This window comes from Gekko japonicus, unplaced genomic scaffold (assembly GCF_001447785.1).
Source record: "Gekko japonicus isolate JY-2015 unplaced genomic scaffold, Gekko_japonicus_V1.1 scaffold515, whole genome shotgun sequence".
In the NCBI taxonomy this organism is placed as follows: Eukaryota; Metazoa; Chordata; class Lepidosauria; order Squamata; family Gekkonidae; genus Gekko; species Gekko japonicus.
The window spans coordinates 805,565-832,313 of NW_015164680.1; the positions used below are offsets into that span (position 1 = coordinate 805,565).

Below are 26,749 nucleotides of genomic sequence, written 5' to 3' on the forward strand. Positions count from 1 at the left end.
GTTGATCAAGTAACCTGATGATTACTAGAGCGAGTTTCTTAGAATTTTAGGGGGGGGGGGTTTAGAGAGGGGTAATGGAGAAGGAGAGAGTGGTGAAAGGCTGGAATGTAACCTCCGTATGCAGAGGCTGCGTATGTCGGAATGCCACGGGCTTCGGACTCAAAGAGGGGGCAGCTGCCCCCTTTGTGCGGTGTGTGTTGGTTTCTCAAAAATGTGTGTTCAGCCATTGTAGAAAACAGAGTGCTGAATTAGAGCGGTGCCAAGGTCACAGTTTGCCTAGGGTCCCCAAAAACCTTTGGCCTGCCTTGGATGGGTCACCATACCAAGTAAATTTGGACTTGTGGGGAACCACTGTCTTATAGTAAAGCTCAGGCAAGCAAGAGCAGCAGTCACAGGCCCTTTCCCTGTTTCCCTGTTGGGGACACTTTCTTGGGGTTTTCCCTGTTGTCGCTGCAGTGACAACGGGGCTTCTGCACGGTGCATTTCCCTGCTTCATACCCCACGGGGGCCACCATGCTCCTTTGTGACGGAATAAACTGGCTTCTGTATGTGCTACTACTGAGATTGGGTCCCACTATAGCCTATTGGTTATGAAAAAGAATTATTTGAAACGTGGCAGCTTACATCCGGATTACACGTCTGTATGGTTTATGGATTTCAAGATTTCTGTGGCTGATGGCTTTCAAGATCATAAGGAATTTCCAGGAACTATATGAGTTCACTCTATGATGAATGTATGTCAAGTTGGACTATGGAATACAACAGGAGTGAGACACACTGAAATTTTTGGGACTTTATTTCTCTGCACTACTGTCGCTTCTTGTATGAATAAGGTAAAGGTAAAGGTTCCCTTGCTCAAAAGCCAGTCGAATCCGACTCTAGGGTTGCGGTGCTCATCTCCGTTTCAAAGCCGAAGAGCCAGCGCTGTCTGAAGACGTTTCTGTGGTCATGTGGCCGGCATGACTAAACACCAAGGCGCACGGAAGGCTGTTACCTTCCCACTGAAGTGGTACCTATTTATCCACTTGCAATTTCTTGCTTTCGAACTGCTAGGTTGGCAGGAGCTGGAACTAGAGACGGGAGCTCACTCAGTCATGCGGCACACTCGGGTCTCGAACTGCCGAACTACCGGCCTTCCACAGCCTGCAGTTCAGCGTCTTAACCACTTGAGCCACCGCTTGTATGAATACCTTGGCCTTATCCTGTTACATGGTTATTGAACTCGGCATTATAAATATTATTATTTTCATATATTTCTTTGTTTACTTTTGTGATTTCAGCCAGCTTTTTTTTGCACTTTGTACCATTTCATGTACACTGGTTTCCCCTCCTTTTTTTGTTTTCCTTGAGATCTTTTAAAGCAAAACAGTAATATACTAATTACTAATCTAAAAATCTGGAAAAAGTCCTCCGGGGTTGGGGGTTGAAAGGGCCACCGTGGGGATGGAGATAGGGGGAAATGGTGCCAATGTCGGTGGGACTGGGAGAATCCAGAGTTTCCTGCCCACTTGTCAGCTGCCCCAGTTCTGCTGCGATCTGTCCATTGCAGGATTGGGAAGGGTCCCAAAGTGATGGGGGAGGGAATCAAGTAGGTGCAGGATTGCACCGTGATTCTGAGGGAAGCAGGGACAAAACATACGTCCCCAGTTGCATCAGTGCTGGGGTGTACTGGTTCCTTTGGGAGGAGTGGCTGAGCACTGTGATTGATGCAACCGTGTGCTCCATCTCAGCTGTGAGACCACACCCAGCAGTCTGCAGGTAGCCAGCCAAGTGGCCAATTTCAAGCCTGAGCAGAGGGGAGTTCTGGGGTTGCTTCCTCATAATTCCTTGGGACAGGCGTCTCCTTGTGAAAGAGGAACATAGGATCCCATATGCGACACCACCACATTATGAGTGCCTCTATATGGGTAAGCGTAAGTTAAGATTGTTGAAACGGAGCACAGCATCCAAGCTTCTTTCAGCGGAATGTATCTGGCCTTACAGTCCGTTCCTAAGCGTACTTACTTGGCTGCAAGTCCTGTTTTGTTTGCTGAAGCTTCTTTGCCAAAAGAGAATTGTTAGGATTGCAACTTCAACACTTTGATGAATGCTTTCTCCTCCTAGATTTTCCTCTTACTTACTTACTTTTTTTTTCCCCAGGAAGAAGAAAGATGACGTAAGCCACATTCCAGCCTTAAGGGCAGAGAGGGCTGGGGGGGGAGTTGGGGTGGGACCAGAAGGAAAGCTATGCCGGGATCTTTGAGGCGGCCGCCTGCAAACAGGGTCCTTGTGTCGCAGTTCACCCATCACCATGTTGCCGTGTTCCTCCTCACTTTCTTCAGGTAGGTGGCTGTGTTTGATTCTGTCCAAGAGCTGTTGTGTTACGATCTTTGGGGGCAACGTTAATATGCAAGATTGGGAGGGGGTCCCAAGCCCAAAGTGTGGCAGAGTGATTAGAGTGGCGGGCTAGAATCTGGGGGTAGAGGAGGCAGCTTCAAATCCCCACTCTGCTGTGGAGGGTTGCTGGGTGACCTTGGGCCAGTCACTCTCTCAGATTAACCCACCTCGCAGGTGTGTCGGGGGGTTAAAATGGAGGAGGGGAGAGCAATGATGTTTGGGGAGGAAAGTGGGGTCTAACTGTCCACCTAAGCACAGATTTCTGGCACCTGCCTGGCCTTTTATTCAGTGGTTCTTGCCTGTATCATGGGGGGTTAAAATGGAGGAGGAGAGAGCAATGATGTTTGGGGAGAAAAGTGGGGTCTAACTGTCCACCCCTTTTATTCAGTGGTTCTTGCCTGTATCAGTCCAGAACAGATAGCCTTCTGCAAGTGCTTTGGTGCCTGTGCTGACTCCCCTCCCAGTTGACTTTGCAGTAGACTGGCTGGTCTGGGCAGGTGGTCTGAAAGAGATTCAGAACTCCGTGCTGCGCCCTGAATTCTGAGTAGCCCAGGCAAGCCCGATCTTGTCAGATCTCGGAAGTTAAGCAGGGCCGACCCTGCTGAGTATTGGGGTGGGAGACCTGGAAATGCCAGCAGCAGGAGGCAGGGGCAGGCATTATTCAGCCACCTCTCTGAATAACCTCCAGGATCTCAGTAGGGGTCAGTCACCAGAGGTCACCATGACTTCCAGGTGCGCGCACACACACACACACATGCACATAAAAATACCCCCAAAATAACATAAAAAAATAACTCAGTGCTACTTTTGTCTTGCATCCTGAAATCCCGGCTGAGCAGGAAACTGCTGGAAAAGGCTGCCTTAAACAGATCTTGGCAGTGATTCTGAGTGAGAATATTGGCATCTACTTAGGATCACCAATTTGCTGTGTGATATCGGTGTGGAGAGTGTAGCTTGTGATGAACAGGAATGCTTCCCCCCCCCTCCCGGGAGTGAATTCAGCCGCCCCCCTCTTCCAGCCGCTGCCGGTGGGTTTGGTTGCAAGAAGGAAAAGCATCCTTCTCTGCCAGGCTGTGAGGTGCCTCTTGGAGTACAGCTGATGATCTCCCCGGTCCAAATCTTGCTTTGGTCCTTTTGGGGAAGGAGGCGTATTGTTGGCGATGGGGCGCTTGGGTGGATGGGCAGCTGGAAGAGGCTGTTGGAAAGAGGCTGGCTGAATGCTGAGATGGATACTCTCTCATCTTGGCCAAATGAATTGTTTGGGAGGGTGGTTTTTTGGGGGTTGAGTTGTTTTTTGTTGTTGCTTTGCCAGGAAACTCCATTCGTTTCTGCCTTGTGCAGAAAGAGGTGAGATTCTGGGGAGAATGTGTAGTCTCTCCTGGAACCGCTTTTCCTGAAAACCCCTTTACTGGAAACAAAGAGCACCAGGTGTCTCAGAAAACGAAGCCCTGTTCTGTGCAGTCTGAAGGAACTATCCTGTGTGTGATTTCCATCTCTGCCTCTCTCTTTATTCCCAGCTACTCTCTGCTCCACGCCTCTAGGAAGACCTTCAGCAATGTCAAGGTCAGCATCTCCAGCCAGTGGACCCCCTCCGACCTTAACGACACGGCCCTTAAACTCCAGCCGTATGAGGTGAGGGTAACAGGGTTACTGGACAGCTGGAGCTGGGGCCTGACTTCCAGGGGCTGGGGAGCTAGCCAGTAAGCAGGGGAATGACCATTCGGTGCGGACTGAGTATGTGAAAAGAGCCTTTATGAGTGCCGTTGGGTATGAAATTACTGGTGATGGACAAGAAGACTTTTTCATGTATTGTTTCGAGACTATGGAACCATCTCCACCTGGAAAGCTGGAGCTTGTCCTGTTTAAATGTGTCTCAAAAGCCTTTTACAAATAATTAATCCTGGTCTTTGACTATGGAATATCAGGGCCGTGGCTCAGTGGAAGAGCCTCTGCCTTGGTCCCTGGCGTCTCCAGTTAAAAGCACCCATTAGTAATTGATTTGACGGACTTCAGCCCGGAGAGCCACTTCCAGTCTGAATAGTCAGTACTGACCTCGATGGACCGATCATCTGATTCAATAGAAGGCAGCTTCAAGAGTATTGTCTTCTAGGTTCTTTTGGGTGGAGGGGCCATGGCTCAATGGTAGAACATCTCCTTCGCACGCAGAAGGTCCCAGGTTCAATTCCCCGGCGTCTCCAGTTAGAAGGACCAGGAAGTAGGTGAAGTGAAAGACCTCTACCTGAGACCCTGGAGAGCTGCTGCCAGTCTGAGTAGAGAATACTGACCTTGATAGATTAAAGGTCTGGTTAAGTATAAGGAAGCTTCTTGTGTGTTCCATTTGCCAGTCAGAGACATAGTTGCTGCTTGCCACAGCTGTTGGGGATTATTTGATTCCCTTTACAGTTTGATAACCTTGTTGCGGTCCATTTTGGGAATACCTCAGTGGAAGAGGTGTTAAAAGGGTTTCGAAACCCGGTAATCTGTGCAGAGCCTCAACCCCCCCGTCCTTTTTCTTGCATCCGGTTGTCGGGGCCGCAAAGGGGGATGAAGCCGGCCTGATGAAACCCCTCGCCAAGTTTTTATCAATGAACTTTTGGAGTTCATCCTTCTCAGCCCGTCCCATAGCATAGATTCGCCCCTTAGGCAGTTTTGTCCCCGGCACAATTTTAATGCTGGGGGCGCAATTCATCCGCTTCCTCTTCCCCGAAAACCCTAGCCAAGTCTCGATACTCAGGAGGAATGGAGAGCAGTTCCTCTTGGGCTAAGAGCTCTCCCGGGGTCTCGAGAGGGGTTTCCCCCCCACACTTAACGTCCCATCTGTGCTCATGGCATCTGGGAGAGAAGAATTGCACCCTCCCCTCTTCCCACAGTATATAAGGGTCATGCCCGTGTAGCCAGGGGGCCCCCAATACGAGGGGAAAGCGTGCTGCTGGGGTTACAACAAAGGTTCGGGCTTCCCAGTGATCCCCCGCCTCCATTCTCAGCTATCATCCTGAAACAGGTGGCCCGAGCAATCCACAAACTTTTGCACTCGCACCACGAAGTAGGAGAGCTCATCAGGATTCCCGTTGAACGTAGCTTCTATTAAATCCTTCGGGCGCGGCACCACCTGGCCCCGCGGGCTAGCCGGTCTCGGTGCAGGTATTGGGGCTTCTCCTGGTCTCGGGGCCGGCATGTCACCTGGTTGCGCCGGGGCTCTCGAGGCGGGCGCTGGTGGTCCCGCCGGCACGACTGGGGCAGCCGGGTGCCTCTCCAGCGCTTCCCCGACCGTTCTCGTTACCAAGTCTGGGATGGCCATGATGACCTCCTCCAGGGTCTGCTGTAGGTGCTGAATGTCACGGTCAGCCACCTCCATGTGCTTGGCTAGTTCCAGTCCCTCGTCTGGGGACACCCAGCTACTCCGGGCCTTCGATCGCTCCGTCACCCATGAACTAGCAACCGGTTCGAAGGGGGCTCCCAATGGAGGTAATCCCGCCGCAGCGGCGAGGCCCCTGTCATACAAGCTGTCTCTTGGGGGCCCCCCGTCAGTAGATAGGTCTCTGCCGTTGATTCGGGGTTGAACTGGGTCTGCCACTCTGTCCAGCCCGGTATCTCGGGGCCTGGGGAGTCAGGAACAGATGCGTCGAGGAGTACTTCGGGATAGTCCCCCCCACTGCACCGGATAGCGGCGGCGTTGTAGACACTGGTACCGAGGCCGTGGTTACCACATCATCTGGCTCCTTGGGCTCATCCGGTTCTGTAGGCAAGGGTTTCCCCTCTCTGTCGCTCATCTCGGGTTGAGAGAGGCGCTGAGATAGGGAATGAAAGGATTCCTAACGGAATGTCGGGATCCACAGCAAGACAATGAAGTACACGCTTCTAGGAAGGTTTTACTTTTATTGAAAAGCTATAGATGCAGTAACATGAACACTGTTAGGAATGGCGGGGTACCTATGTGCATAATAGGATATAGGGCTTTTGTATGCACCCCCCCACGTAGTGCCCAATTAGATGGGCTCCCGTGCGCGGGCATTTGGCAGATTTCTAACGGCTGTAGAAGCTGGGAACGTAAGAAGCTTCCCACAAAATCTAGACACACCAACTCCTCCACTGGCCTTGAGAGATATGCGTTACAGCAAAGAAGCAATTAAGCGCATGGGAAGGAATGCACAGCAATTAGAAACATACAGCACACTCACGGCAGCATAGCTGACAGTAGTAACCTTGAGTCAGTTAAACATTTACTCCGGTAAAACAGTGGTTGTGTGTCGCTGTGAGAGAGGGGAAAGGAAACCGGCTGCCTTCTGTACATCTTGCCTTCTAGGATTCTTTCCAGCTCTCTAGGGACTGGAGTTCCCTTTGAAAAGAAACAAGCGAGGCGGACAAGGCGTGAACAAGGCTGGCTGGCGTGGGAGAGGGCACTGAACAGAGTGGCAACCCCAGCACAGGGATGCCCAGAGCCGGAAGGCGAGTGGGTGTCTCAGGCTGTGGGTCAGGGCCAGTCTGGGGCCACGGGGAAGCTGGGATGGAACTAAAGCAAATGGCCCTGCTGCACCCTGCGGAGGGATAGGGGCCTGTTGAGGCTCCTCGGGAAGGCTGTGAAGAGGAATACAGGGACTTGTACTACTGTTCCAGTCCGTTTGGGTTGGGCGATGGACTCCTGCGGCTATACTGGCCCCTCTGTCCTAGGTTTGGTCGCAAATTTGAACTCATCTTGTCAGACCATTCCTCCATCCAGCTTAGTGTGGTGAGCTCTGGCTGCCAGTGGTTCTCCAAGGGCTCTGGCAAAGAGAGGATTTCCCCAGCACCTGTTGCAGGAAATCCTTATGACATGCCAGGGCTGGAACCTGGGAACCTCCCTGAGAACAAGGCTTGCGCTCTACCACTGAGCCACATCCCTTTCAGTGAACAGTTCTATAAATGCTTCATGTGATGGTTCAGGTGGGGTAGCCATGTTGGTCTGAAGCAACAGAACAAAGTTTGAGTCCACCGGCACCTTTAAGACCCACAAAGTTTATACCCAGAATTAAACTTTGTAGCTCTTAAAGGTGCCACTGGACTCAAACTTTGTCATATTATTGTTGTATTTGCAAGGCAAGTTGCTTCATGTCTTGAATACTCACAACATGGAACTGTGGTTGATTCGTGCTTTTCATATTCATAAAAACATTTTTTTTAAAGAGCAAACGACGCCTTAACCCAACACTCTGAGCTGTGCCTGTTATCGAAACCAAAGTGCAAAGAGGACTGCCCTCTAGTGGCAGGAGTCAGAGTTGCAGCAGTGGCTTTGTTTTGCTGATGAATATGCTCTAGTATTCGGTGACTGGCTGGTCTCTTGGTGAGGGCCACACGTCCACATTGAAGTGATGAAGCTGCCATTTCTGTCCCCCCTTAGTGGTCCGTACAGCAGTGTGAAGGTAGCTTATTCTGTCAGCAAATCTACAGTCCAACAGCTTTATTAGTTCTGTTTCTTCTCCCCGCAGCTATGGAACAGCAGCCATTTATTTCCTAACACCGGAGAAGCCACTCTCTTCCTTGGGACGCTGGACACCATCTTCCTGTTCTCCTATGCTGTGGTGGGTAGAACTTCTTTCCATACAAAGCCCAGGAGTGAAGACCAAGCCCACAAAGCGGGGGAATTCTTCCTTTTGTTACAAGTGGGGTTTTGTGCATCTCCAACCAGTGGAGCCCAGGAAACCTCATGGGATTGGCTGTGGGCTTGGCCTGCGACCCCAGAATATCAGAGCAGCCTTCGTGACTGTGTGGACGAACATCTGATAGGACAATTGAACAGAGGTGGACTGCTGGGGCCAGAGTAGGGGAGCTCAGAAGAGTTTTAGAGGGATCGAAATGGCCTTGGGATCTGAGCTGTTGCCCAAAATGATAGAACCAGCGTGGTGGTGTCGTTAGAACCCCGTTCAGCTGTGAAAGCTCACTTGGGCAATCGGTGCTCTGTCTCTGTTTATTGACATCCCTGATACCCCTGCCTTTCTCCCCAGTGGGGACCCAAAGCGCACCATTCTCCTCTCCTTCATTATATCCTCACAGCAACCCTGAGAATCAGACTGAGAGTGTGCATGGCTGGTCCAAGGTCACCCAGCAAACTTCTAGGGTAGAGTGGGTGTTCAAATTGGGTCTCCCAGACCCTATTCCAATACTCTAACCCGGTAGTGTTAACTCTGTAGCTCACAGAGCGCTACATTGGGAATTACCATCCACTGCAGTTTGGTGTAGTGGTTAAGTGCGTGGACTCTAATCTGGGAGAACCGGGATTGATTCCCCACTCCTCCACTTGCAGCTGCTGGATGACCTTGGGCAAGCCATTGTTCTGTCAGAGCTGTTCTCTCAAGGACAGTTCTCTCAGAGCTCTCTCAGCCCCATCTATATCACAGGGTGTTTGTTGTGGGGAGGGGAAGGGAAATGGGTTTGTAAGCTGCTCTGAGTGAAGGGCAGGGTATAAATCCAATCTCTTCTTCTTCTTCCGTCCCTGGCATGAGGCCTCTGGGAGGCTGGCAACTCACCTGCGCCTCCAGCAGCAGCTGTTTCAAGATGAGAACCACCTGCCGACCATGAGCTCCATTGGGCAAGGGTCTTGCCTGCTTTCCTGAAACATGGGGCAGGTGCCATATTGGGAAACAGTGCCCAGGAGAGCCACCGGTGGAATATCAAAAGACACACGTGGCTCCTGAGCCACTGTGAGTGTGACTGCTCTAACCACTTCGCCATGCTGTCTCTCATATGGTGTGGATAAAATGTGGGCAGGAGGTTGGGTATGGTGCCCTGAGTTCCTAGGAGATATAACACAGATATAATTTGATGGTTCCTGGTTCTAAAGGGCTGGAAGCGGGGCTGTGCAAGTTCTGCTCATGTTGTGTTTTCAATATAAAACTTGCAGTGGATTCTTCAGATACCTTTTTAATGACTGACGTCTTTTCTTACGCATTAGTATTGTTCTCCCTTAGTTGGAATGGTAGGCTGTCAATGTTTCAGTGTTAATAGTTCAAAGAAACATTTCTTCTTGTTTCTAGCGTTTATTTTTGTCTATGTTAAGCTTTTCCTTTTCTCAGTACCATTTTTGCATGGTGATTTCCCGCTCCCATGCCCCAGTTAATCCTTGCAATAGGTCTTTGAGGTTGGTTTTGCTGAGAGACAGTGATTGGCACAGTCAACTTTATAGTTGGGCAGGGATAAATCTGTCTGGCACATGTTTATCCCACCCCTCCTGCAAAGAGCTTGGAACGACAGTATGCGATTCTCTGTTTTTACCCTCACAACAGCGCTGTGAGGTAGGCTTGACTGAGAGTGTGTGGCTGGCTCAATGTCACCTGATGAAATTCCGTGGCATAGTGGGGACTTCAGCCTGTATCTCCCAGGTCCCAGTCCAACACTAGAATTGCTGCCTCACGTAGGCTCAGAGAAAAACCAGGCCTTGAGAAGAAATGTGGGTCTTTCGCACAGCCCTAAACAAAGACGTGAGTTTAATCAGTTGCTTCATGTTGGCTTGTGTGGAACGAAGGCACCAAAGAGTTAAAGACTAAATTTCATTATGGCATAAGCTTTCATGGCCAGAATCAGTTTCGCCAGTGGCTTGAATGCTAAAATACAGTGGTGTATATATATTTTTTGTAGGGGCTCTTTGTCAGCGGGATCGTTGGGGATCGTCTGAATATGCGCCTGGTCCTCTCGTTTGGCATGTGCTCCTCTGCGTTAGTGGTAAGTTGGGAGACCTTCCCTCTGTCCACGTGGAGAACAGATTGGTAGCCCCTAAGCACCCTTTTTTATTTTGGGGAAGAATTTCTTTAGCGTTGTATTTGAATAGACTAGAAACCAGTGTTTTTAAAAGAAAAACCTATGTTTCTCAGTATTCTAACATAACAACATAGGGCCCACGTAAGAGTCTTTATGATTTTCGTGTTGCTGATTGCATCTGCTGGTCAAGAGAAATCCATAGTTTGTACAATACCCCTGAATGTACCCATGTTTTTAGACAGTTACGTTTGAGTTGGTTAAACGGAACCAGCTAATACACAAGTTGGCCGCTTTACTTGAGTACACCATGCCTGTTTCTTTCTTGCTTTTCTATTTACCTTTTTTGCTGAGATCCAAGGAGAATTACAGCTAAAAACAAAGCAGAAAGAAGAGTATCCGTACCACTCCATTGTGATTGGGAAGAAATGTACTAAAACACATCATAATACATGCAGTAAAGCAGGAGTTACAAGACTGGAGAGCCAATGCAGTGAAATATTACATACAACGTTCCATGTAATAGCACAGATCACAGAATGAGAAAACAATGGAATAGACATGGCCTGATACATGCAGTGAAGACTGCCTTTAACTTCACTGACACGAACAGTAACCTTATTGTTCAGGCAGGCTTTTGAAAATCTACTGTGGCCTTTCTGTTGTGCAGTGAGACTTTTTTGACTTCTTCAAAGTGAAAGCTGATTCAGCTGGTAGTTTTCACCTAGGAAATGTTGGGGGTTCCCCCCATCCAAGTGTGTAGTAGGGTTGCCAGGTACCCCTTGGCCACTGGCAGGGGATGGGAGAGTAGGGTTGCCAGCTCCAGGTTGGGAAACTCCTGGAGATTTGGGGGTGGAGCCTGAGGAAGGATAGGAACCTCAGTGGGGTACAATGCCATAGAATCCACCCTCCAAAGCAGCCATTTTCTCCAGGGGAACTGATCTCTATAGTCTAGAGATGAGCTGTAATTCCAGGGGATCCCCAGGTCCCACCTGGAGGCTGGCATCCTTAGTGTGTAGGTAGTGGTATGACTTTCAAAATGATCCAAAGGGATTCTGGGAGTTAGCTGCTAGGGCTTATCGTCATCTGTATGACAGCCCCTGTTCCAGGTATTTCTAGGTTTGAAGGCATTTTAATTCTCATTCCTCCTTCCCCTTCTGTTTTCACTTAGTATCCCCCAAAATCTTGTCCTTAGTCAAGGCTTATGAGAGAACCGCTTTCTTGCTGAGCAAGAATTGCCTCAAGCTGACCAGGCCAAGGAAGTTCTTGCAAAACGTTGTGCTGCCTAATTTTCTTTTAAGCCATCAATGATGAGTACAGGTATGCTCAGGCGAGCCGGACTAGTAACAAGTGGGCTTATATTGCAAAGCTGCCTTAAAACCTGGTGTTTACAGTGCCCCTTTCTTTCTGTCCAGGTGTTTGTCTTTGGGACGGTCTCGGAATGGCTGCATTTCTACCACAAGTGGTTCTACTGCTGCCTGTGGATTGTGAATGGCTTGCTGCAGTCCACTGGCTGGCCCTGCGTGGTGGCTGTCATGGGAAAGTGGTTCGGCAAAGCTGGGTATGTTGAGCGCCATCACCCACCTTTTTATTATTTTATCTTTCCTGTGTGTGTGTGTGTGTATGTATATATATGCATGTGAGACATTTTATTATCTTACTCCCTTTCTCGGTAACGTCCCTGAACTAACAACTTTGGTGCGCCTGGTCAAGGGAAGCGACCCATGAAGGGTTAACTGCTGATGCGTCTCCTGTTGTGGAGGAAGGAAAGAATGCAGTGGAAATCTTCCCTTCTCAGCACTCACCAGACCTGCTTCTGTCTCTGTCTTTTGCTGCCCAGGAGGGGTTTTGTGTTTGGCCTCTGGAGCGCCTGCGCATCGGTTGGCAACATCCTGGGAGCGTTCCTTGCATCCTCGGTTCTGCAGTACGGCTATGAGGTGGGTGGAGCTGCCTGCCACGCCCCTTCTGCACGGATAGGGACTGGCTGCATTCAGTAGTTACTTAGCATTCTTTGTGAAGGGGAAAATACACTAAGAAGTTGTGTTATGACAACAAAAGCTGTGTGGTGCGTGTATCGTGCCTGCTTTTCTAATGCTCTTGAGATTTTTCGTATGTGGCTGTTTGGAAGGAATCTGCACAACAGTTTCTGCTGTGTAGAAAGGCCTGGCATTTTTGCGAAGGAGGCCTCAACCACTTATTTTAAGATGAGGTTCCAAAGAGCCATGCATAAGAGATGCGTCTGTGCTTCTCTTCCCACTCCAGTATGCATTCTTGGTGACGGCATCGGTACAGTTTGCTGGTGGAGTTATTGTCTTCTTTGGCCTTGTGACGTCTCCCAAAGAAGTAGGTGAGTGAGAACAGATGACTTGGCTTCTCTCCCAACAAGCCAGCCTTCCAATACTTGATTGTTCCTCAGCTTGCTGTGCCCCCCAGCTCCTATTGCTGTGAAATGTGTTGTTTTGACAGTCAGTGTGGCACAGTAGTTCATGAGAAGTTCAAGGGCTTTGGGAGACTACTCACCTGGTAATCTTGCACAAGTCGCCACCTCATGGAGTTACTCAGGGCCTAATCTTCAAGTTCTTGACAGAACAGCGCAGTGTAAATGTGAAAAGCTTCAAGCCCCATTCTTTATTTGCCACTTAGAGCAGTGGGACTGTTTCCCTGGCCAAGAATATCGGGCCAGTTCATAAATCTTATGTTTTCTTTCCCCCTGTGTGTTCCCAGCTCTCCCCAGAGATGCATTTGGCACAGACAGCCTGTCATGGCTACGGCCAAAGTACATCAGAGGCACTGGCTGTGATTGTAGCCATGGGGGGGGGGGGAGGGAATGTTTCCACAGTCATAAGAACATCAGAGATGCCAATGCTGGATCAGGCCAATGGCCCATCCAGTCCAACACTCTGTATCACACAGTGGCCAGAAATACCAGTGCCATCAGAAGGTTCACCAGTGGGGCCAGGACATTAGAAGCCCTCCCACTGTTGACCCCCCCAAGCACCAAGAAGACAGAGCATCACTTGCCCCAGAGCCTCTATCTATACCTTGTGGCTAATAGCCACTGATGGACCGCTGCTCCATATGCCTACCTAATTCCCTTTTGAAGCCGTCCATGCTTGTAGCCGCCACCACTTCCTGTCACAGAAACTACTTCCAGAGACGCTGCAGTGAGACCCAGGTTGTGCACGTTCTGTTTGTAAATGCATTCTTGAGGCTGAGGCGCACGTTAGCGTCTCTGTGCAGATGCCTTCCCTGGGCCAGTTGGAACGCCCTGCACACAGGAAGAAGACTCTAAACAATCAAATTAGCACTTAGTACTTAGTAAGTGTCGAGAGGGCTCCATAATCCTTACAACAGCCCTGTACAACAAACCCGTGGTGAAGAAAGAATAGCTAGCCTGTGGCCACTCTTGATGAATTTTGTGGACGAGGTGAGATTTCGCTGCCTCCCAGATCACAGTTCACTTTTTTAGCTGCTGTGTTTCACCGGTTCCAAAACGGGTTTCCTTTCTCAGCTGGCTCCCGTGTTAAGAATGCTGGCTCCAGCAGGCCACCGGCTTAGCTTGAAGCCTGGTCCCTGTTGATGCTCATGAGAACAGTAAGCTCATGCTGTGTCCCTTCATCAGAACAATGTTGGTGGCTGAGGTTGTAATCTAAAATTAAATACCTCGTTTTGCATTTGCTCTGTGCGGGCATACGAGCTTAACTTCAGTGCACATTTCCTCAGATCCTTATGTGCTAGTCTTGTGCGTTCTCTGTACCACCCAGCATTGCCCACGTAAGGGACTGGCTGATATTGGCACACCCACCCTGGAAATGAAAAATGAGAAAAGAGCCCTTGGTTTTCTTAGGGGCTCTTCTTCAAGCTTAGCTTTGAGCTAGCTGGTTTGTGTGCACGCTTTTAGAAAATTCTTTCTTCTTCCAGTTTGGTGTAGTGGTTAAGTGTGCGGACTCTAATCTGGGAGAACCGGGTTTGATTCCCCACTCCGCCACTTGCAGCTGCTGGATGACCTTGGGCAAGCCATAGTTCTGTCAGAGCTGTTCTCTCAAGGACAGTTCTGGAAAGAGCTCTCTCAGCCCCACCTGTTGTGGGGAGGGGAAGGGAAAGGAGATTGTAAGACGCTCTGAGACTCTGAGTGAAAGGCGGGGTATAAATCCAATCTCTTTCTCCTCCTTCGTCTTCTTAGTCTGTTCTAATGGTCCTCAAATATGCATTCACGGGCAACTCTGCCACTGGGAAATCCAACCCCAGTCGCTTAGGGAGTTCACGAATATGTTGTGTCTTCCCGTTAATGGCCAGACACTCAGAAAAGGCAGAGCTGCCCTTACCTGAATCGCCCATACAAGCCCCATCTCGTCAGATCTCGGAAGCTAAGTAGGGCCGACCCTGGCAAGTACTTGGAAGGGTGACCTCCAATGAATACCAGGGCTGGGACGCAGAGGCATCCAATAATAATCCACTCCTCTGAAACATCCAAGCTCCACTAGGGGTCGCCAGACGTCAACCATAAATCCCAGTCATACACACCCATGCAAAATCTCACCAAAGAAAAAGGGAAAGGCAGAGCTGACAACGGCATGAGAAAGGATCGTACTTTTCATGAGCACTAGAAGATCAGGGGTAGAGACTGGTGACTCTCTCTGCAGAACAGCAGCTTGAAGAGTGTCTTAAGCCAAAGAGGACGATGGAGATATGGGAGAGCAAGTGAGCCGGTCGGAAGGGGAGGAACGATGACCCAAAAGAGTGAGCACGGACTTGTGCCAGGAGAGAGGGGATCTGGTTTGTTTTCAATTTTTCCATTCTGTGGATTCTAGGCCTCCCCGAAGCTGGCGAAGAGGGTGATGGTGTTGGGGCTGCTGAAGAAGATGTCAGTGAGCCCTTAATGGGTGGGAGCGACAACTACGACGAAGATGATCAAAATTACACCGTTCAGACTGCTGATCCGAGCAGTATCCCCCAACCCAAAGCTATTGGGTTTTTCCAGGCTTGTTGCCTGCCCGGTGTGATGTTGGTAAGGGATCCCTCTACCTTATATGTTGTCGAAGGCTTTCACAGCCGGAGTTCATTAGTTGCTGTAGATTATCCGGGATGTGTGGCCGTGGTCTTGGCATTGTAGAACCTGACGTTTCAACTAATGATCCCTCTACCTATGTAATCTGAACACACCATGATGTTTTCCCTGGAGAATGCTGTAAGGCTCTAGTGAGAACAGGGCAGTGTCTCTCAATGCTTAGAGGAATTTATTTAACTTTGAGGTGCCTGGGTTGCCTGGGGTGTGTGTGTGAGAGAGAGAGCCTTTTCTGCATGCAAATCGTGCGCACTGCATTTTCTGTAGAAGGGCGATCAGTTTGTTCAGAGTTTCCCATTTTATCCTCCCCATGGTCCCATGAAGGCTTAAAGCCAACCAGGCAAGTTTCATGGCAGAGCAGGGATTTGAACTAGCACCCCCTCCCCCGGAGGGCTTCCCGTCCAGCGCTCTGTCTGCCCAGCTCCCTGATGGTTTCTCCCTTTGGTCCTTCTTTCAGTATTCCTTGGCCTACGCCTGCTTGAAACTGGTGAACTACTCCTTCTTCTTCTGGCTGCCCTTCTACCTCAGCAGCAACTTTGGGTGGAAGGAGGCAGAAGCCGACAGGCTCTCCATCTGGTACGATGTCGGGGGGATTGTAGGTACGTGAAGCAAACTTCAGCTTTGGCTTTCTTGGGGCCTGGAAACTTATACTGGGGAAATGGGGGGGTCCCGACTCTGACAGTTTTTTTTTGGGTTGTCTTCACACCAAAACTCCCGACGATGGTTTAATCCCGCTTTTAAACCCTGGCTTGTCAGCAAGAAACAGTCCTTAGTGTGTTAGAAGTGACCGTGTTCATGCATTGCAACAAACTGTGGTCAGATTGAAGACTTCCTGTTCAGTCTCTGTTTGCATAGAGGAAGAGGAAAAAGGAGGCCGGGGGAGAAGTGCCTAAGTCTGAGAATGTACCAGACTTTGTTCATGATGTCTTAATGTACCCTCCTAGAAAGCTGTGATATCTTACTCCAGGTGAAACTGCAAGGCTGCTTAGGATGTTACCACCCCCCCCCCCAATGCCCTCTGCATTCATCAAATCATAAAGTTGGAAGGGACCTCCAGGGTCATGTAGTCCAACCCCCGGCACAATGCAGGAAATTCACAAATACCCCCCTGCACCCCAGTGACCCCTGCTCCACGCCCAGATGATGACACACACACAAACACCTCCAGGATCTCCAGCCAAATTGGCCTGGAGAAAAACTGCTTCCTGACCCCAAAGTGGCGATCAGCATTTCCCTGGGTGTATAAGAAGGGGCCACAAGAACTAAGCACTGGTGCAACCCTTCCTGCCCTCCCTCTCATGATCCACCTAAGTTCACAGAATCAGCATTGCTGTCAGATGGCCATCTAGCCTCTGTTCGAAAACCTCCAAAGAAGGAGAGTCCACCACCTACCGAGGAAGCCTGTTCCACTGAGGAACAACTCTAACTGTCAAAAAGTTCTTCCTAATGTTTAGCCGAAAACTCTTCTGATTTAATTTCAACCCATTGGTTCTGGTCCAACCTTCTGGGGCAACAGGAAACAACTCTGCACCATCCTCTATATGACAGCCCTTCAAGGACTTGAAGATGGTTATATCCCCTCCTGACTTGAAGGTCCTGTGTTCCCTTTGTTTCTGCAGGTGGCACCATCCAAGGCTTAATCTCTGATATGCTGCAGAAGAGAGCTCCGGTGCTAGCCATTAGCCTCATCTTGGCGGTTGGGTCTCTCTTTGGATACAGCCGTGAGTCCTTTCCTGCTTTGGATGGGGAGTTGGGGGGGGGGTGCAGGCTGCTTGTCATCTTATCCAGAAACTGTAAACCAGAGCAGTTAAGTCTCAAAATGCAAGACTTTTTCTTTTGCTTTCTGGTTAATTTTGACCTGGCCATACAAAGCAGTCCACCCTAAGGATTTGCCCAGTTTCTATTTAAGCACTTAACTCCCTAAGAAATGAGAGAATTTTCCAGCCTAGGAGTGTCAGGTCACTGTTCTTGCAGGAGCCTGTCCTGCAAAGTCCGTCAGTGTGAGCCGAGCCGAATTGGAGGGGGTAGAGAGCCTTTACCGCTGTGGCAGATACGTGTTTTAAGGTTCTCATTCCCTCTTCCAGTGATGAATTCTGACTCTTGGGGGGCTTCGCTTTTTCTTCCCCATCTCTCTAGGGTCACCAAACAACAAAGTCATCAATGCCGTTATCATGGCTGTCACAGGTAAGAGATCAGTGCGGCTTTTTCAGTATCCCTTTTAGACCTAGTGTCAGCAGAGGTAACACATACTGGTACTGGCAGCCTCAAGAGCGGGGGCTCCTGATAATATAGGCCTACTAAAGGTGCAGCCCAGCAAGATTCTGTTCATTCTGTAAGGCTGTGGCAGTCAAATCTGGTGCCCCTCAGCATCAAGGAGAGAGGCTGCATAAGTCAAAGAGGCACTTTGGCGAGCAGTGCTGCTAAGAGCATTAGAAGGGTTGCTTCCGATGCAAAAGTTTATCTCTAGCACCAGCCAGATGCCTCCGGGACGTCTGCAAGAGGGACACGCAGGCCAAAGCCTCCCCTTCCCCCGTTGTGTTCCCCAGCAGCTGGAATTTGTAGACTTATTACCTCTGATCATCTCACCTGTATAATTTTGTCCGCCCTTCCTCTGGGAAGTTCTGAGCAGTAATATGTGTATAACACACGCCCCCTTTATATTCACGGTACCGTGAGGGTCTGCGTGAAGTGCCTGGTCAGAGCTGCTTATAATTTTTCTGACCAGCCCGCTATACAAATCTACAGAAGTCTCTTCAGGGTATTTGTTTTACTTCTTTGTCAAGGGTATTTGTAAGGACCACTGCTAGTGTATTTGCTTCACCATTAAACAGTTAGGCACCACGGCTTGTTAACTTCAAAACAGAACAGGCTTTATTTACAGAAAACACAACAGGGGGATAGAAGCTTTACACGGAGGATAATTTGTTTCTTTTCGGGCTGAACTTGGTTTTTACTTAGGCAGAATGCTTGCTGCTTTTACTTTAACACAGATGTTAAACAGTTCACTACACCCTCTGATGATCACACCCTCCTGTACGAGTGGTGGATGGTTGATGGGCAGCAGAAGTTTGAATGGTGGTAGATGGTCGAAGGGTGGTAGAATTTTGAAGAGCAGTGAACGGTTGAAGGCTGGTAGAAGTTTGAAGGGTGGTGGAGAGTCGACGGGTGGTAGAAGTTTGAATGGTGGTGGACGGTCCAGTGGTGGTAGAAGTTTGAAGAGTGGTAGATGGTTGAAGGGTGGTAGAAGTCTGAAGGGCAGTGGATGGTCGAAGGGTGGTAGAAGTTTGAAGGGCAGCAGTTGGTTGAAGGGTGGTAGACATCTGAAGGACAGCAGATGGTTGAAGAGTGGCAGAAGTTTGAAGGGTATCATATGGTATAAAAGTGATAGAAGTCTGAAGGGTGGTGGTTGGTCGAAGGGTTTTTGCTTCCACTGTGATATGTCTGGCATCACTACACTCTGAAAGATATGTGTAAAATCAGATCACTGACTTCTTGTACCAACAGTATTAGAATATCTTAACCAAATCTTAACCAAACCTTAACCAAACAAAGCCAGTTTGGTGTAGTGGTTAAGTGCGCGGACTCTAATCTGGGAGAACCGGGTTTGATTCCCCACTCCTCCACTTGCACCTGGCTGGATGACCTTGGGCAAGCCGTAGCTCTGATAAGAGCTGTCCTTGAAAAAGAGCAGTTTCTGTCAAGAGCTCTCTCAGCCCCACCTCCCTCACACGGTGTCTGTTGTGGGGAGGGGAAGGGAAAGGAGTTTGTAAGCCGCTCTGAGACACCTTTGGGTAGTGAAGGGCGGGGTATAAATCCAATCTCTTCTTCTCAGCAATTCAGGCATTCTCACCACCCCCCATTTTACATGGTCCAATAGACATCTCCCAGCTCCATGTTGTCAGCTGCCGAGCAGTGCATGGTGTTGGTGTGGGGAGGCCTGGCAGAGCCTCTGAACTATCCACCTACCTGGTTACCTCTGGTAAATACGTTCTGCCTCCAGGCAACCAGCCCAAGGGTCTATTGTAAACTGGAAGAATCAGTTCTTTGTTCTTTCAGCCACCGCCATGTAGACTGGGGAAATGAGAAGAGGCAGTAATTTTTTTGTGGGTCTCTTTGTGGTAGTTTCCTATTCCTTATGCTCTCTCCTAGTGTTCTTATCCATCTCCCAGGCAGGGCTGAACTTTAGAGAACAAAATACTGGAGATATTGGGAAAGTCTGGCGAGTTGACACAGCTGGGCAGCTGTCAATTCAGTGGCTCCTTACTGGGGGGGGTGACCTTGCAACGGGCACTGTCTTTAATTTAGGCAGACCTACCTCACAAAAACGGGAGATGTTTGTTGCCTCAAGCTCCTTGAGGGAAGGACACAATGGAAACATATGGCAGAACAGATATATTCCCAAACTTATCAGCCTAGCTGTACAAAAGAAGCAACAACTGGAAAGGGTTGTTATGAAGGGATGTGGCGTGATGTGAGGCTCTTTGAACCAAACTGATATATCCGGAACTGAAGCTCTCTGAGGCTGTTAAGGGCGGGAAAACATGAGAGTGTTGCCTGTAAGCTGTGTCAAGGGAACATGTAGAGGCAGGGAAAATGTCCTGGTAGAATGGGGCTGGCACATTGCTGGTAGCGCAGTCGCAGATGGAGGTAATGGTTTAAAAGAATAATCCACTTTTAATCTGGATTTTGTACAGCTGGGAAAGTCCACTAGAGAATGAAGTTGTGGTGGAAGTAAGGCAATGCCCTTTTAAACTGAGTACGATATTAGAGTGCCTGTGTTTTATTTTAACTAAAGTTTCAAAGTGCTTTTTAGCATGTTTCAAAGGTACCCTTTTGAATTCCCCATGGAAATCCCTTTAAAAAAAATGCTGCTAGTTGTGTGGATGTGATGCCTGGATTGGGTTTTTAGTGGTGTAAAAGGGACCCTGGAGAGAATCCCTGCCCCCCCTTTGACCAGGGGCCTTTGGTGTCTGCAGGGAGCCCTGATCCTGGGTGGCATCCTCCAAGGCCCCCAGACTGGAGGGGGGTGGTTACGGTTTGGCTAGCCTGAAAATCTTTCCATGCTCACTTCCGAGGCTGGGAAAAGGCCATGGTTTTTGAAAGCAGAACGAGGCACTCCTAAGTCCTTCTGTTGAGCACGCTGCTGTCACACGCTGCGAAGTAGAAGGGTAATCCTACCAAACGCTCCCAGGTTTGTTCAGGGAAGCCCTCCCTGGGAATCACGCAAATGGTGCTGCCTGTGCCAACACGGCCATTGCTCCGTAGTGGTTGCCAAGCCCACGTAATGAAGACGGTGTCCTTGGTTAGTGAAGCAATGCATGGTCTAACTGCAGATGGTACACAACTGTGTTAGAAGAGACACTTCCCTTTCTGGATGTGGGAAAGCCTCGTCTATACCTGCTCCTTTCCTCTTAGGAGCTCACGGTGACACACATAAACCCTCTCTCATCCTCAAAAGTGCCTTGTGAGGTTGCTGATTTAGGCGGAGAGCGTGACCGTCCCAAGGCCACTCTCTGAGCTAAGTTGGGGGGCTTGAACCTGGTCATCTGGGTCCAATCCAACACTCTAGCCCAGTGACACTCACTCAGTGGCTCAGGAGCCACAGGTTCCCCAGTGTGGCACCTGCCTCATATTTCAGGAGAGTGGGCAAGGGTCCTTGGCTGGTGGGGCTTGTGACTGGCAGGCGATTCAAACCTTCAAATGGCCACTGGCAAAGGAACGGGCAAGCTGTGAGCCTCCCTGAGGTGCAGGCCTCATGGCAGGGATGGAAGCAAGTGTGGCTCTTTTGGTCAGTGGTAACTGGGAAATGTGGCTGTCCGCAAAGCTGTGGATGGGGTACCACTGCTCTAGCCACTGTACCAGGCCGGCCTTCCTCTGAAGATGTCTACGGCACACAACCGTGCCACATCTTTGGTTTGCATCCTGTACTTTTTTTCTGCCCTCGCCTGGATAGCTCAGGCTGGCCCAGTCCCATCAGACCTCAGGAGCTAAGAAGGGTCAACCTTGGTCAGTATTTGGAGGGGAGACCTCCGAGGAAGTCCAGAGTCGTAGAACAGAGGCAGGCAATGGCGAACCACCTCTGAACGTCTCTCACCTTGAAAACCCCATGGGGTTGCAATGAGTCGGCTGCGACTTGACTGCACTTTCCACTCCACCCCCCCCCCACACACACACTTCTTCCTCATGTGGATTTACTCTGCTTCAGAAAGGGATTGAAACCTGTAGGATTAGGATTTCCATAATCACTTGCCAGCCCGAATGTTCATTCTGATTTTTAAAATTGTAACAATCTGAGTTCGTGTCCAGGGAAGGTTTTGAATTGCATGCTGCCTTCTGAAATGGCATTTTCACAACACACAGATTCACGAGGCTGGATTACCGGCCCCAGTACTGAATTTCTCGCTTGAAGGGTTAATGTCACTTCCTTTCTGTGACTCTCCCGAGAATTCCATCAAAACTAATGGTTTGCATAGTAGTGTACTTAAAGTCCTCTGGCAGCCAATGGCTGTAACACGCAGAAGCATCGTCTCACAATCCAACAAAGGAAAAAAAAATTAAAGAACTGGTTTTGGAGGGAAACCTTGTGTGGTGCAAGAAGGTAATTAAGATTCTGGTGAAGTCGCGAGTTCCTGTAACAAAGCGCCAGGGGATTCCTCTGGGGCTGTAGATGGCTGCCTCATTTTCAGGAAGGTTTTGAACAGGCCCCAGGAATTGTACCAAGAAACTTTATTGGTAGTGCTCTCTGGTGAGAGGGGGTGGGGGTGGGGTGAGTCCCCGCTTGCTTTATACTGTCTCTGGGGTGGTTTTCCCTTGATGAGCCAATCATTTGCCCCCTCGCATGAAGGCAGCGTTGATGGTTCTCCGCGCTGTCATGTTGGCCATTGTCTGACACTCACAATGGAAAACATCCTCTGTAGAATTAATCGTATCGAGTGTGTTCACCTTGCCCATTCCCTAGTTTTTTAACTTCCCCATTGCCTCAGGAACCGGGGCTTTGTGTCTGACAAATTGCTTCCTCCTTTACCTGAGTTATCGGTGACAATCCATTTCCATAGCAACCAGCTGAGATTCCACGAGTTGGGCTTTCTCCCCTAGTGGGAACCAAGCAGGTGGAGTATGCTGAAAATCTCAACAACAATAAAAGAAATAATACAGAGAAGATGCGACTCCCCCCTTCCTTCGTTTGACCTGTCTGCGCTGTTGGAAACAAAGGGAGTGACAGAATGCTTCAGGGCAGAATCTATACATAGGTTTTTTTGATTTTACACACACAGGAGTGATAAAGCTCCCAAGAAATGCTTTCTGCATACAATTTAACATATTTGTGTTCTTTAAATGAGTGTTCCAGAACTCTTTGGGTTTTGCATCTAAAGCTGCACATCCTTTAGGAAGCTGACTAGTGGTTTTGTTCTTATGTTAAATTCAATTTTAGTTTATGAAGCTGCATCAACGTTTTGCGAAGTATAGAGATTTTTTTAAAAAATGAGGGGGAAACCTGGGGTAGCTCTATGGCAGAGCATGAAGAAAGAAGAAAAAGTCTCATTTGTGTGTTCTGCATCCCTTGATGGCCTTTCAACTCTCGAATGTGTTGTGTTTCTGTTTCAGTACCTGGTGTCCTTGATCCAAGAAAAGCTGGGATGGATGTGGGTTTTCTATTTCTTCATTTTAATGGTAAGGACCTTACTGCTGGATAACAGGTGGCAGCAGTGCCTTTCACCAGCTTCATTCCTTCCGGAGAGGGGGGAAGGGATGGGCAGACGGACATCTAGATTAGATTACTACAATGTGCTCTACATGAGGCTGGCCTTGAAGATTGTTCAGAAACTACATTTAGTACAGAATGCTGTGGCCAGAATGCTGACTGACGTGGGTTGTGGGGACCATATCACTCCTGTCTTGTTCCCTCTACATGAGCTCCCAGTTTGTTTCCCAGGCCCAGTTCAGGGTAATGATATTGACCCTTAAAGCCCTGTACTGCTTGGGGCCAGCATACTTTAAGGACTGTCGTCTTCCATATGAACCCACCCATCCATTCCGGTCATCTTCAAAGGCCTTGCTTCAGGAGCCCTGGCCATCTGAGGCTTGACAGGTGTCAACCTGAGAAAGGGCCTTCTTGGTGGTGGCATCAAAACTTTAGAACGCTCTCCCCAGGGAGATTCATCTGTCACCCTCTGTTGTTGTCTTCCACCAGCAGGTGAAGACTTTTTTGGTTTTTGTTTGGCACACCCACAACAACTGTTTTGATTGGCATACCCAATCTCTTTTTCTACTGTGTGAAATAACTGTAGAACAGCTGCCAGAATGGCTTTGAACTGCACTGTGCCCTGGTCTCATGGTCCTTAATTCCATTTCTTTTCACAGACGAGTTCAACCGTCCTGTTCATCACACCATTGATTGTGAGGGAAATAAGTGCGCTGCTGAGAGAGAGACCCGCACTCAGGTTGGCTGGCTGACTGTCCTGGTCACTGTTACATGGAGCCCTTCAGGGAAGGCCAGCGAAGAGAGAGCGCTTATTGGAATTTCCCACGGTTCACGTGTACCTTTTGTTTTCTTTTTAACCATCTGCTGAGGTCAGAGTTGGTTGAAAATAACTCTGAAAGGATTTGCTGCTGGACGGTTGTTGATACGTGAATGGTTTAATCCATCTGAAGATGTGCTGTGGTCTTCTGCGGGAGTGTGCTTCTTGACGAGCTTGTTGACTGGGCCAGAGAGGATTGCTTTCTTTTCAGTTATACCTCACGTTCTCAGGGCCGGCTCGTGCAATCATCAGAATCGAACGGTGAAGATGTTCCCGGAATGGAGTGCTTCAGGTTGCTGGTGGCTGGGAACATACGTTGTGAATGTTTCCTCACAAGCCAAAACTCCTTGTCCCTAGAAAAGTGGTGTGTCTGGGAGAGGAGTTTAGGTTTGCCCTCTTCCTGTTGGGCTAGGCGGGTCTGTGTGAAGGAAGCTTTTATGGGTGGTTGGAAAGCATCCACGTGTACAACCTCTCCTCATGCAGCCACAAGGGGTACAGTCCAGGAAACACTTCAACTGCTCGTTTCTGTGTGAATTGGCCCTCCTAAATTCTTCGTGCCATCTGTCTACTTGCATTTTTGTGCTGTGTTCAAACACCTTACAGTGACCAGAGGCACAAAACTGACAGCCTTTTTTGCTACTTCTTTAGCAAATGGGGTAAAAAAAAGAGAGGCCCTTTTGTTACTTGACACTAAAGCATCACTTTCTGTCCACTTTGTGCCACTTGGTCGTTGGCTTTTTGGAAGCTGACAGAACCGGCTGTCTGCTTCCTGCCTGGCCCTATCATTACGAAGTGGACATCAGGAAACCTTGAATCTGTGGAAGCAGCCCAGGTCCTTACTAGCCTGCCAGAAGAAAGTAGAGGTTGTGTTTTTATTTCCGTTTTAAATATCTGTCCCATTCAGCTATCGTGAGCTGTTTTCTCTCCAACAATGCCGGACACATTCCATGCTTGATGAATTCTTCTGTCGATGTGCCTGCAGTGTGAGAAATGAGGGTGTGTCTTTGGAGACGTGCGTACTAAGCATTTCTTAGAAAAAGTAGTCAGTTTACCATGGTCCTTAATTTTAAGGTGATTGTTGATGATAGGATTTTGAATGCACTTGAGAGACTGGTAGGAAAGGGGGGAGGGAGCTCTGAATTACCCGAGTGTTATCCATTTCTGAACAGCAAAAATGATTTGCTGTCCTGTGTTGGAGACACTTTGCGATCCTCAGAGGCCTGCTTCCTCAGTGAGGAATTATCCAAGAGAATATGGCTGATCTGTCCTTTCGTCTGCACCAAAGATTTTCTGCTGGTGAAACACGTAAAAAAGGATGGGGATGCTCTCAGAACTGTTGTCATGTTCTCTTTCTCACCCCCTCCCCCAGTCTAGTGTTTAATTAAGCTTCCCTTGTACCAAGTATCATTCTGCTGAGAGTCCAATAGCACCTTTGAGACCGACCAAGATTTGGGGAGGTCTATGCTTTCGTGAGTCAAAGCTCCCTTTGTCAGAGATCTTGACTCTCAAAAGCTTATACTGTGAAAAATTTGTTGGTCCCTAAGATGCCCCTGGACTCGAATCTGGCTCTTCTACTGCAGACCAGCATGGCTGAAATTGCCCTCCTGAAATTATGCTGCGAGTCTCCCTGCTCCATTAATAGCAACCAGTGCTATGGGGTGAGAAAGTGCTTGGTGCAATGATGCTGGGACTTAAACAAGTTGAGCTAGACGTCATGGAGAACAAGGGGCGGCTTATTTCAGCGGCAGCCTTGCAGGGGTTTTTGCTTTATGTCATGTTTTAGGTCTGCCTTATAAATCAAGTCAGAGTAAAAAGCCTCACCTCCTTGGGTGGATTTAGTTCAGTGAATTCGGTCGCATAGCTTCCTGGTCCTGATTCAGTGCTGATCATCTGTCTGTGGCATCTAGAAAAGCATTGTGAGTTTGATTTTTGGGTCATTTGGTTGGCTGGCCAGTTCTCAGCCTGCTTTGGAAAAACTGAACATTGTACCTGAGGCCTTGACACCTCCTCACCGATTTCACTTTCGGCCCCCCACCTTCTTGCTGCTGAGACTGAGGGAGGAAGAAACACTTAAATTAGCTATACATTTTAGAGGGGAAAAAGGGATTCTTTCTCTCATTCCAAAAATGCCTTTTTTAAAAACACTTAAATGTACAGTAGTACCTTTTTAATTTATGAATGTAAATGTCGAATCATGTGACTGCGGTTGAGTGTACATAGCTGGTACTGTTTTCTGAATTGTGTGTTGCTCTGTTGTGCTGCTTCGTTTCCACAAGAAGCGATTGCTTCATTTTTAGACGTCTTTTAAAAGGCTGGATGTTTGGCTTTAACCCTGATCATCCAATCAGTGAGGGGGTAGAGAAGTCATCATCCAATCAGTGAGGGGGTAGAGAAGCCATCGACTGGGTTTTCTCTTCTGCCTTTGCTCCTTCCCGTTTTGTGGCCATATCAGCTGTTCTATGTTCAAGAAAGAAGTTGGTTTGCCAAAGGGTTTCCTCTAATCGCTGGAATAACTTTAAAAACAAACCACTTATAATAGTGTGGTTTTCAAGATGGGAAGTGGCAGACTCCAGAGTTTTAGGCTTTTTGTGAGTTTTAGGGTATGCTTCGCACAATCACTTTTTCTATCTCGTGCTGTTTTTGTAACTCAGTGGAGGAAATCTGTGCAGAACTGGGTCTTGTGAAAGGGGTCCAATGCTTGCTTAGCTCAGCTCCTCTGTCCTCACACTACAAGCAGTTGTGTTTGGCCTACAGCTCCAGAATCCAAGTTAGACGTTTCAGTCCGAGTGAATGTCTCGACTGAGATAATTTATCCTGCCTCAGAATGGCTGCAGGGATTTCCACTCACAATGCAGACCGTGTCCTAGGGGAGCTTTGCAGCATACTGGATCCCGCAGGTCTCCCAGTACTGCCCCCTCCCTGCACAAAGAGCCCTCGCCTAATGCAGGAGACTCTTCCAAGAATGGGTGAGTCTCTTGTGTTGGCAGAAAGGCTCCTTGTGCCAGAGGGAAAGCACTAATGTCAGCAGCGCAAGGCCACAAGATCCAACCCACTGTGCTCAATG

At 48.9% G+C, this 26,749-nt stretch overlaps 1 protein-coding gene across 1 annotated transcript; it reads left to right on the forward strand.

Moving 5' to 3' along the window:
• The first annotated feature begins 2,142 nt into the window (after nt 1-2,142).
• SLC37A3 (solute carrier family 37 member 3) lies at nt 2,143-25,141 on the forward strand. The gene is made up of 15 exons (XM_015409309.1): nt 2,143-2,321; nt 3,894-4,008; nt 7,839-7,931; nt 9,985-10,068; nt 11,517-11,662; nt 11,942-12,038; nt 12,364-12,448; nt 14,913-15,109; nt 15,624-15,765; nt 16,786-16,887; nt 17,303-17,361; nt 19,044-19,087; nt 19,749-19,761; nt 22,682-22,837; nt 23,528-25,141. Exons 1-15 carry the CDS (start codon nt 2,227-2,229, stop codon nt 23,618-23,620), a joined length of 1,521 nt encoding a protein of 506 aa, XP_015264795.1. The 5' UTR covers nt 2,143-2,226; the 3' UTR covers nt 23,621-25,141.
• The last annotated feature ends 1,608 nt before the right edge of the window (nt 25,142-26,749 follow it).

Bases quoted from the DNA above. Each gene is read 5' to 3' on its own strand.
- SLC37A3 (XM_015409309.1), top strand. From the start codon at position 2,227: ATGCCGGGATCTTTGAGGCGGCCGCCTGCAAACAGGGTCCTTGTGTCG. The intron at 12,449-14,912 runs GTGAGTGAGAAC...TGTGGATTCTAG, and splicing joins GACGTCTCCCAAAGAAGTAG to GCCTCCCCGAAGCTGGCGAA. The intron at 17,362-19,043 runs GTGCGGCTTTTT...ATGGTCCAATAG, and splicing joins CTGTCACAGGTAAGAGATCA to ACATCTCCCAGCTCCATGTT.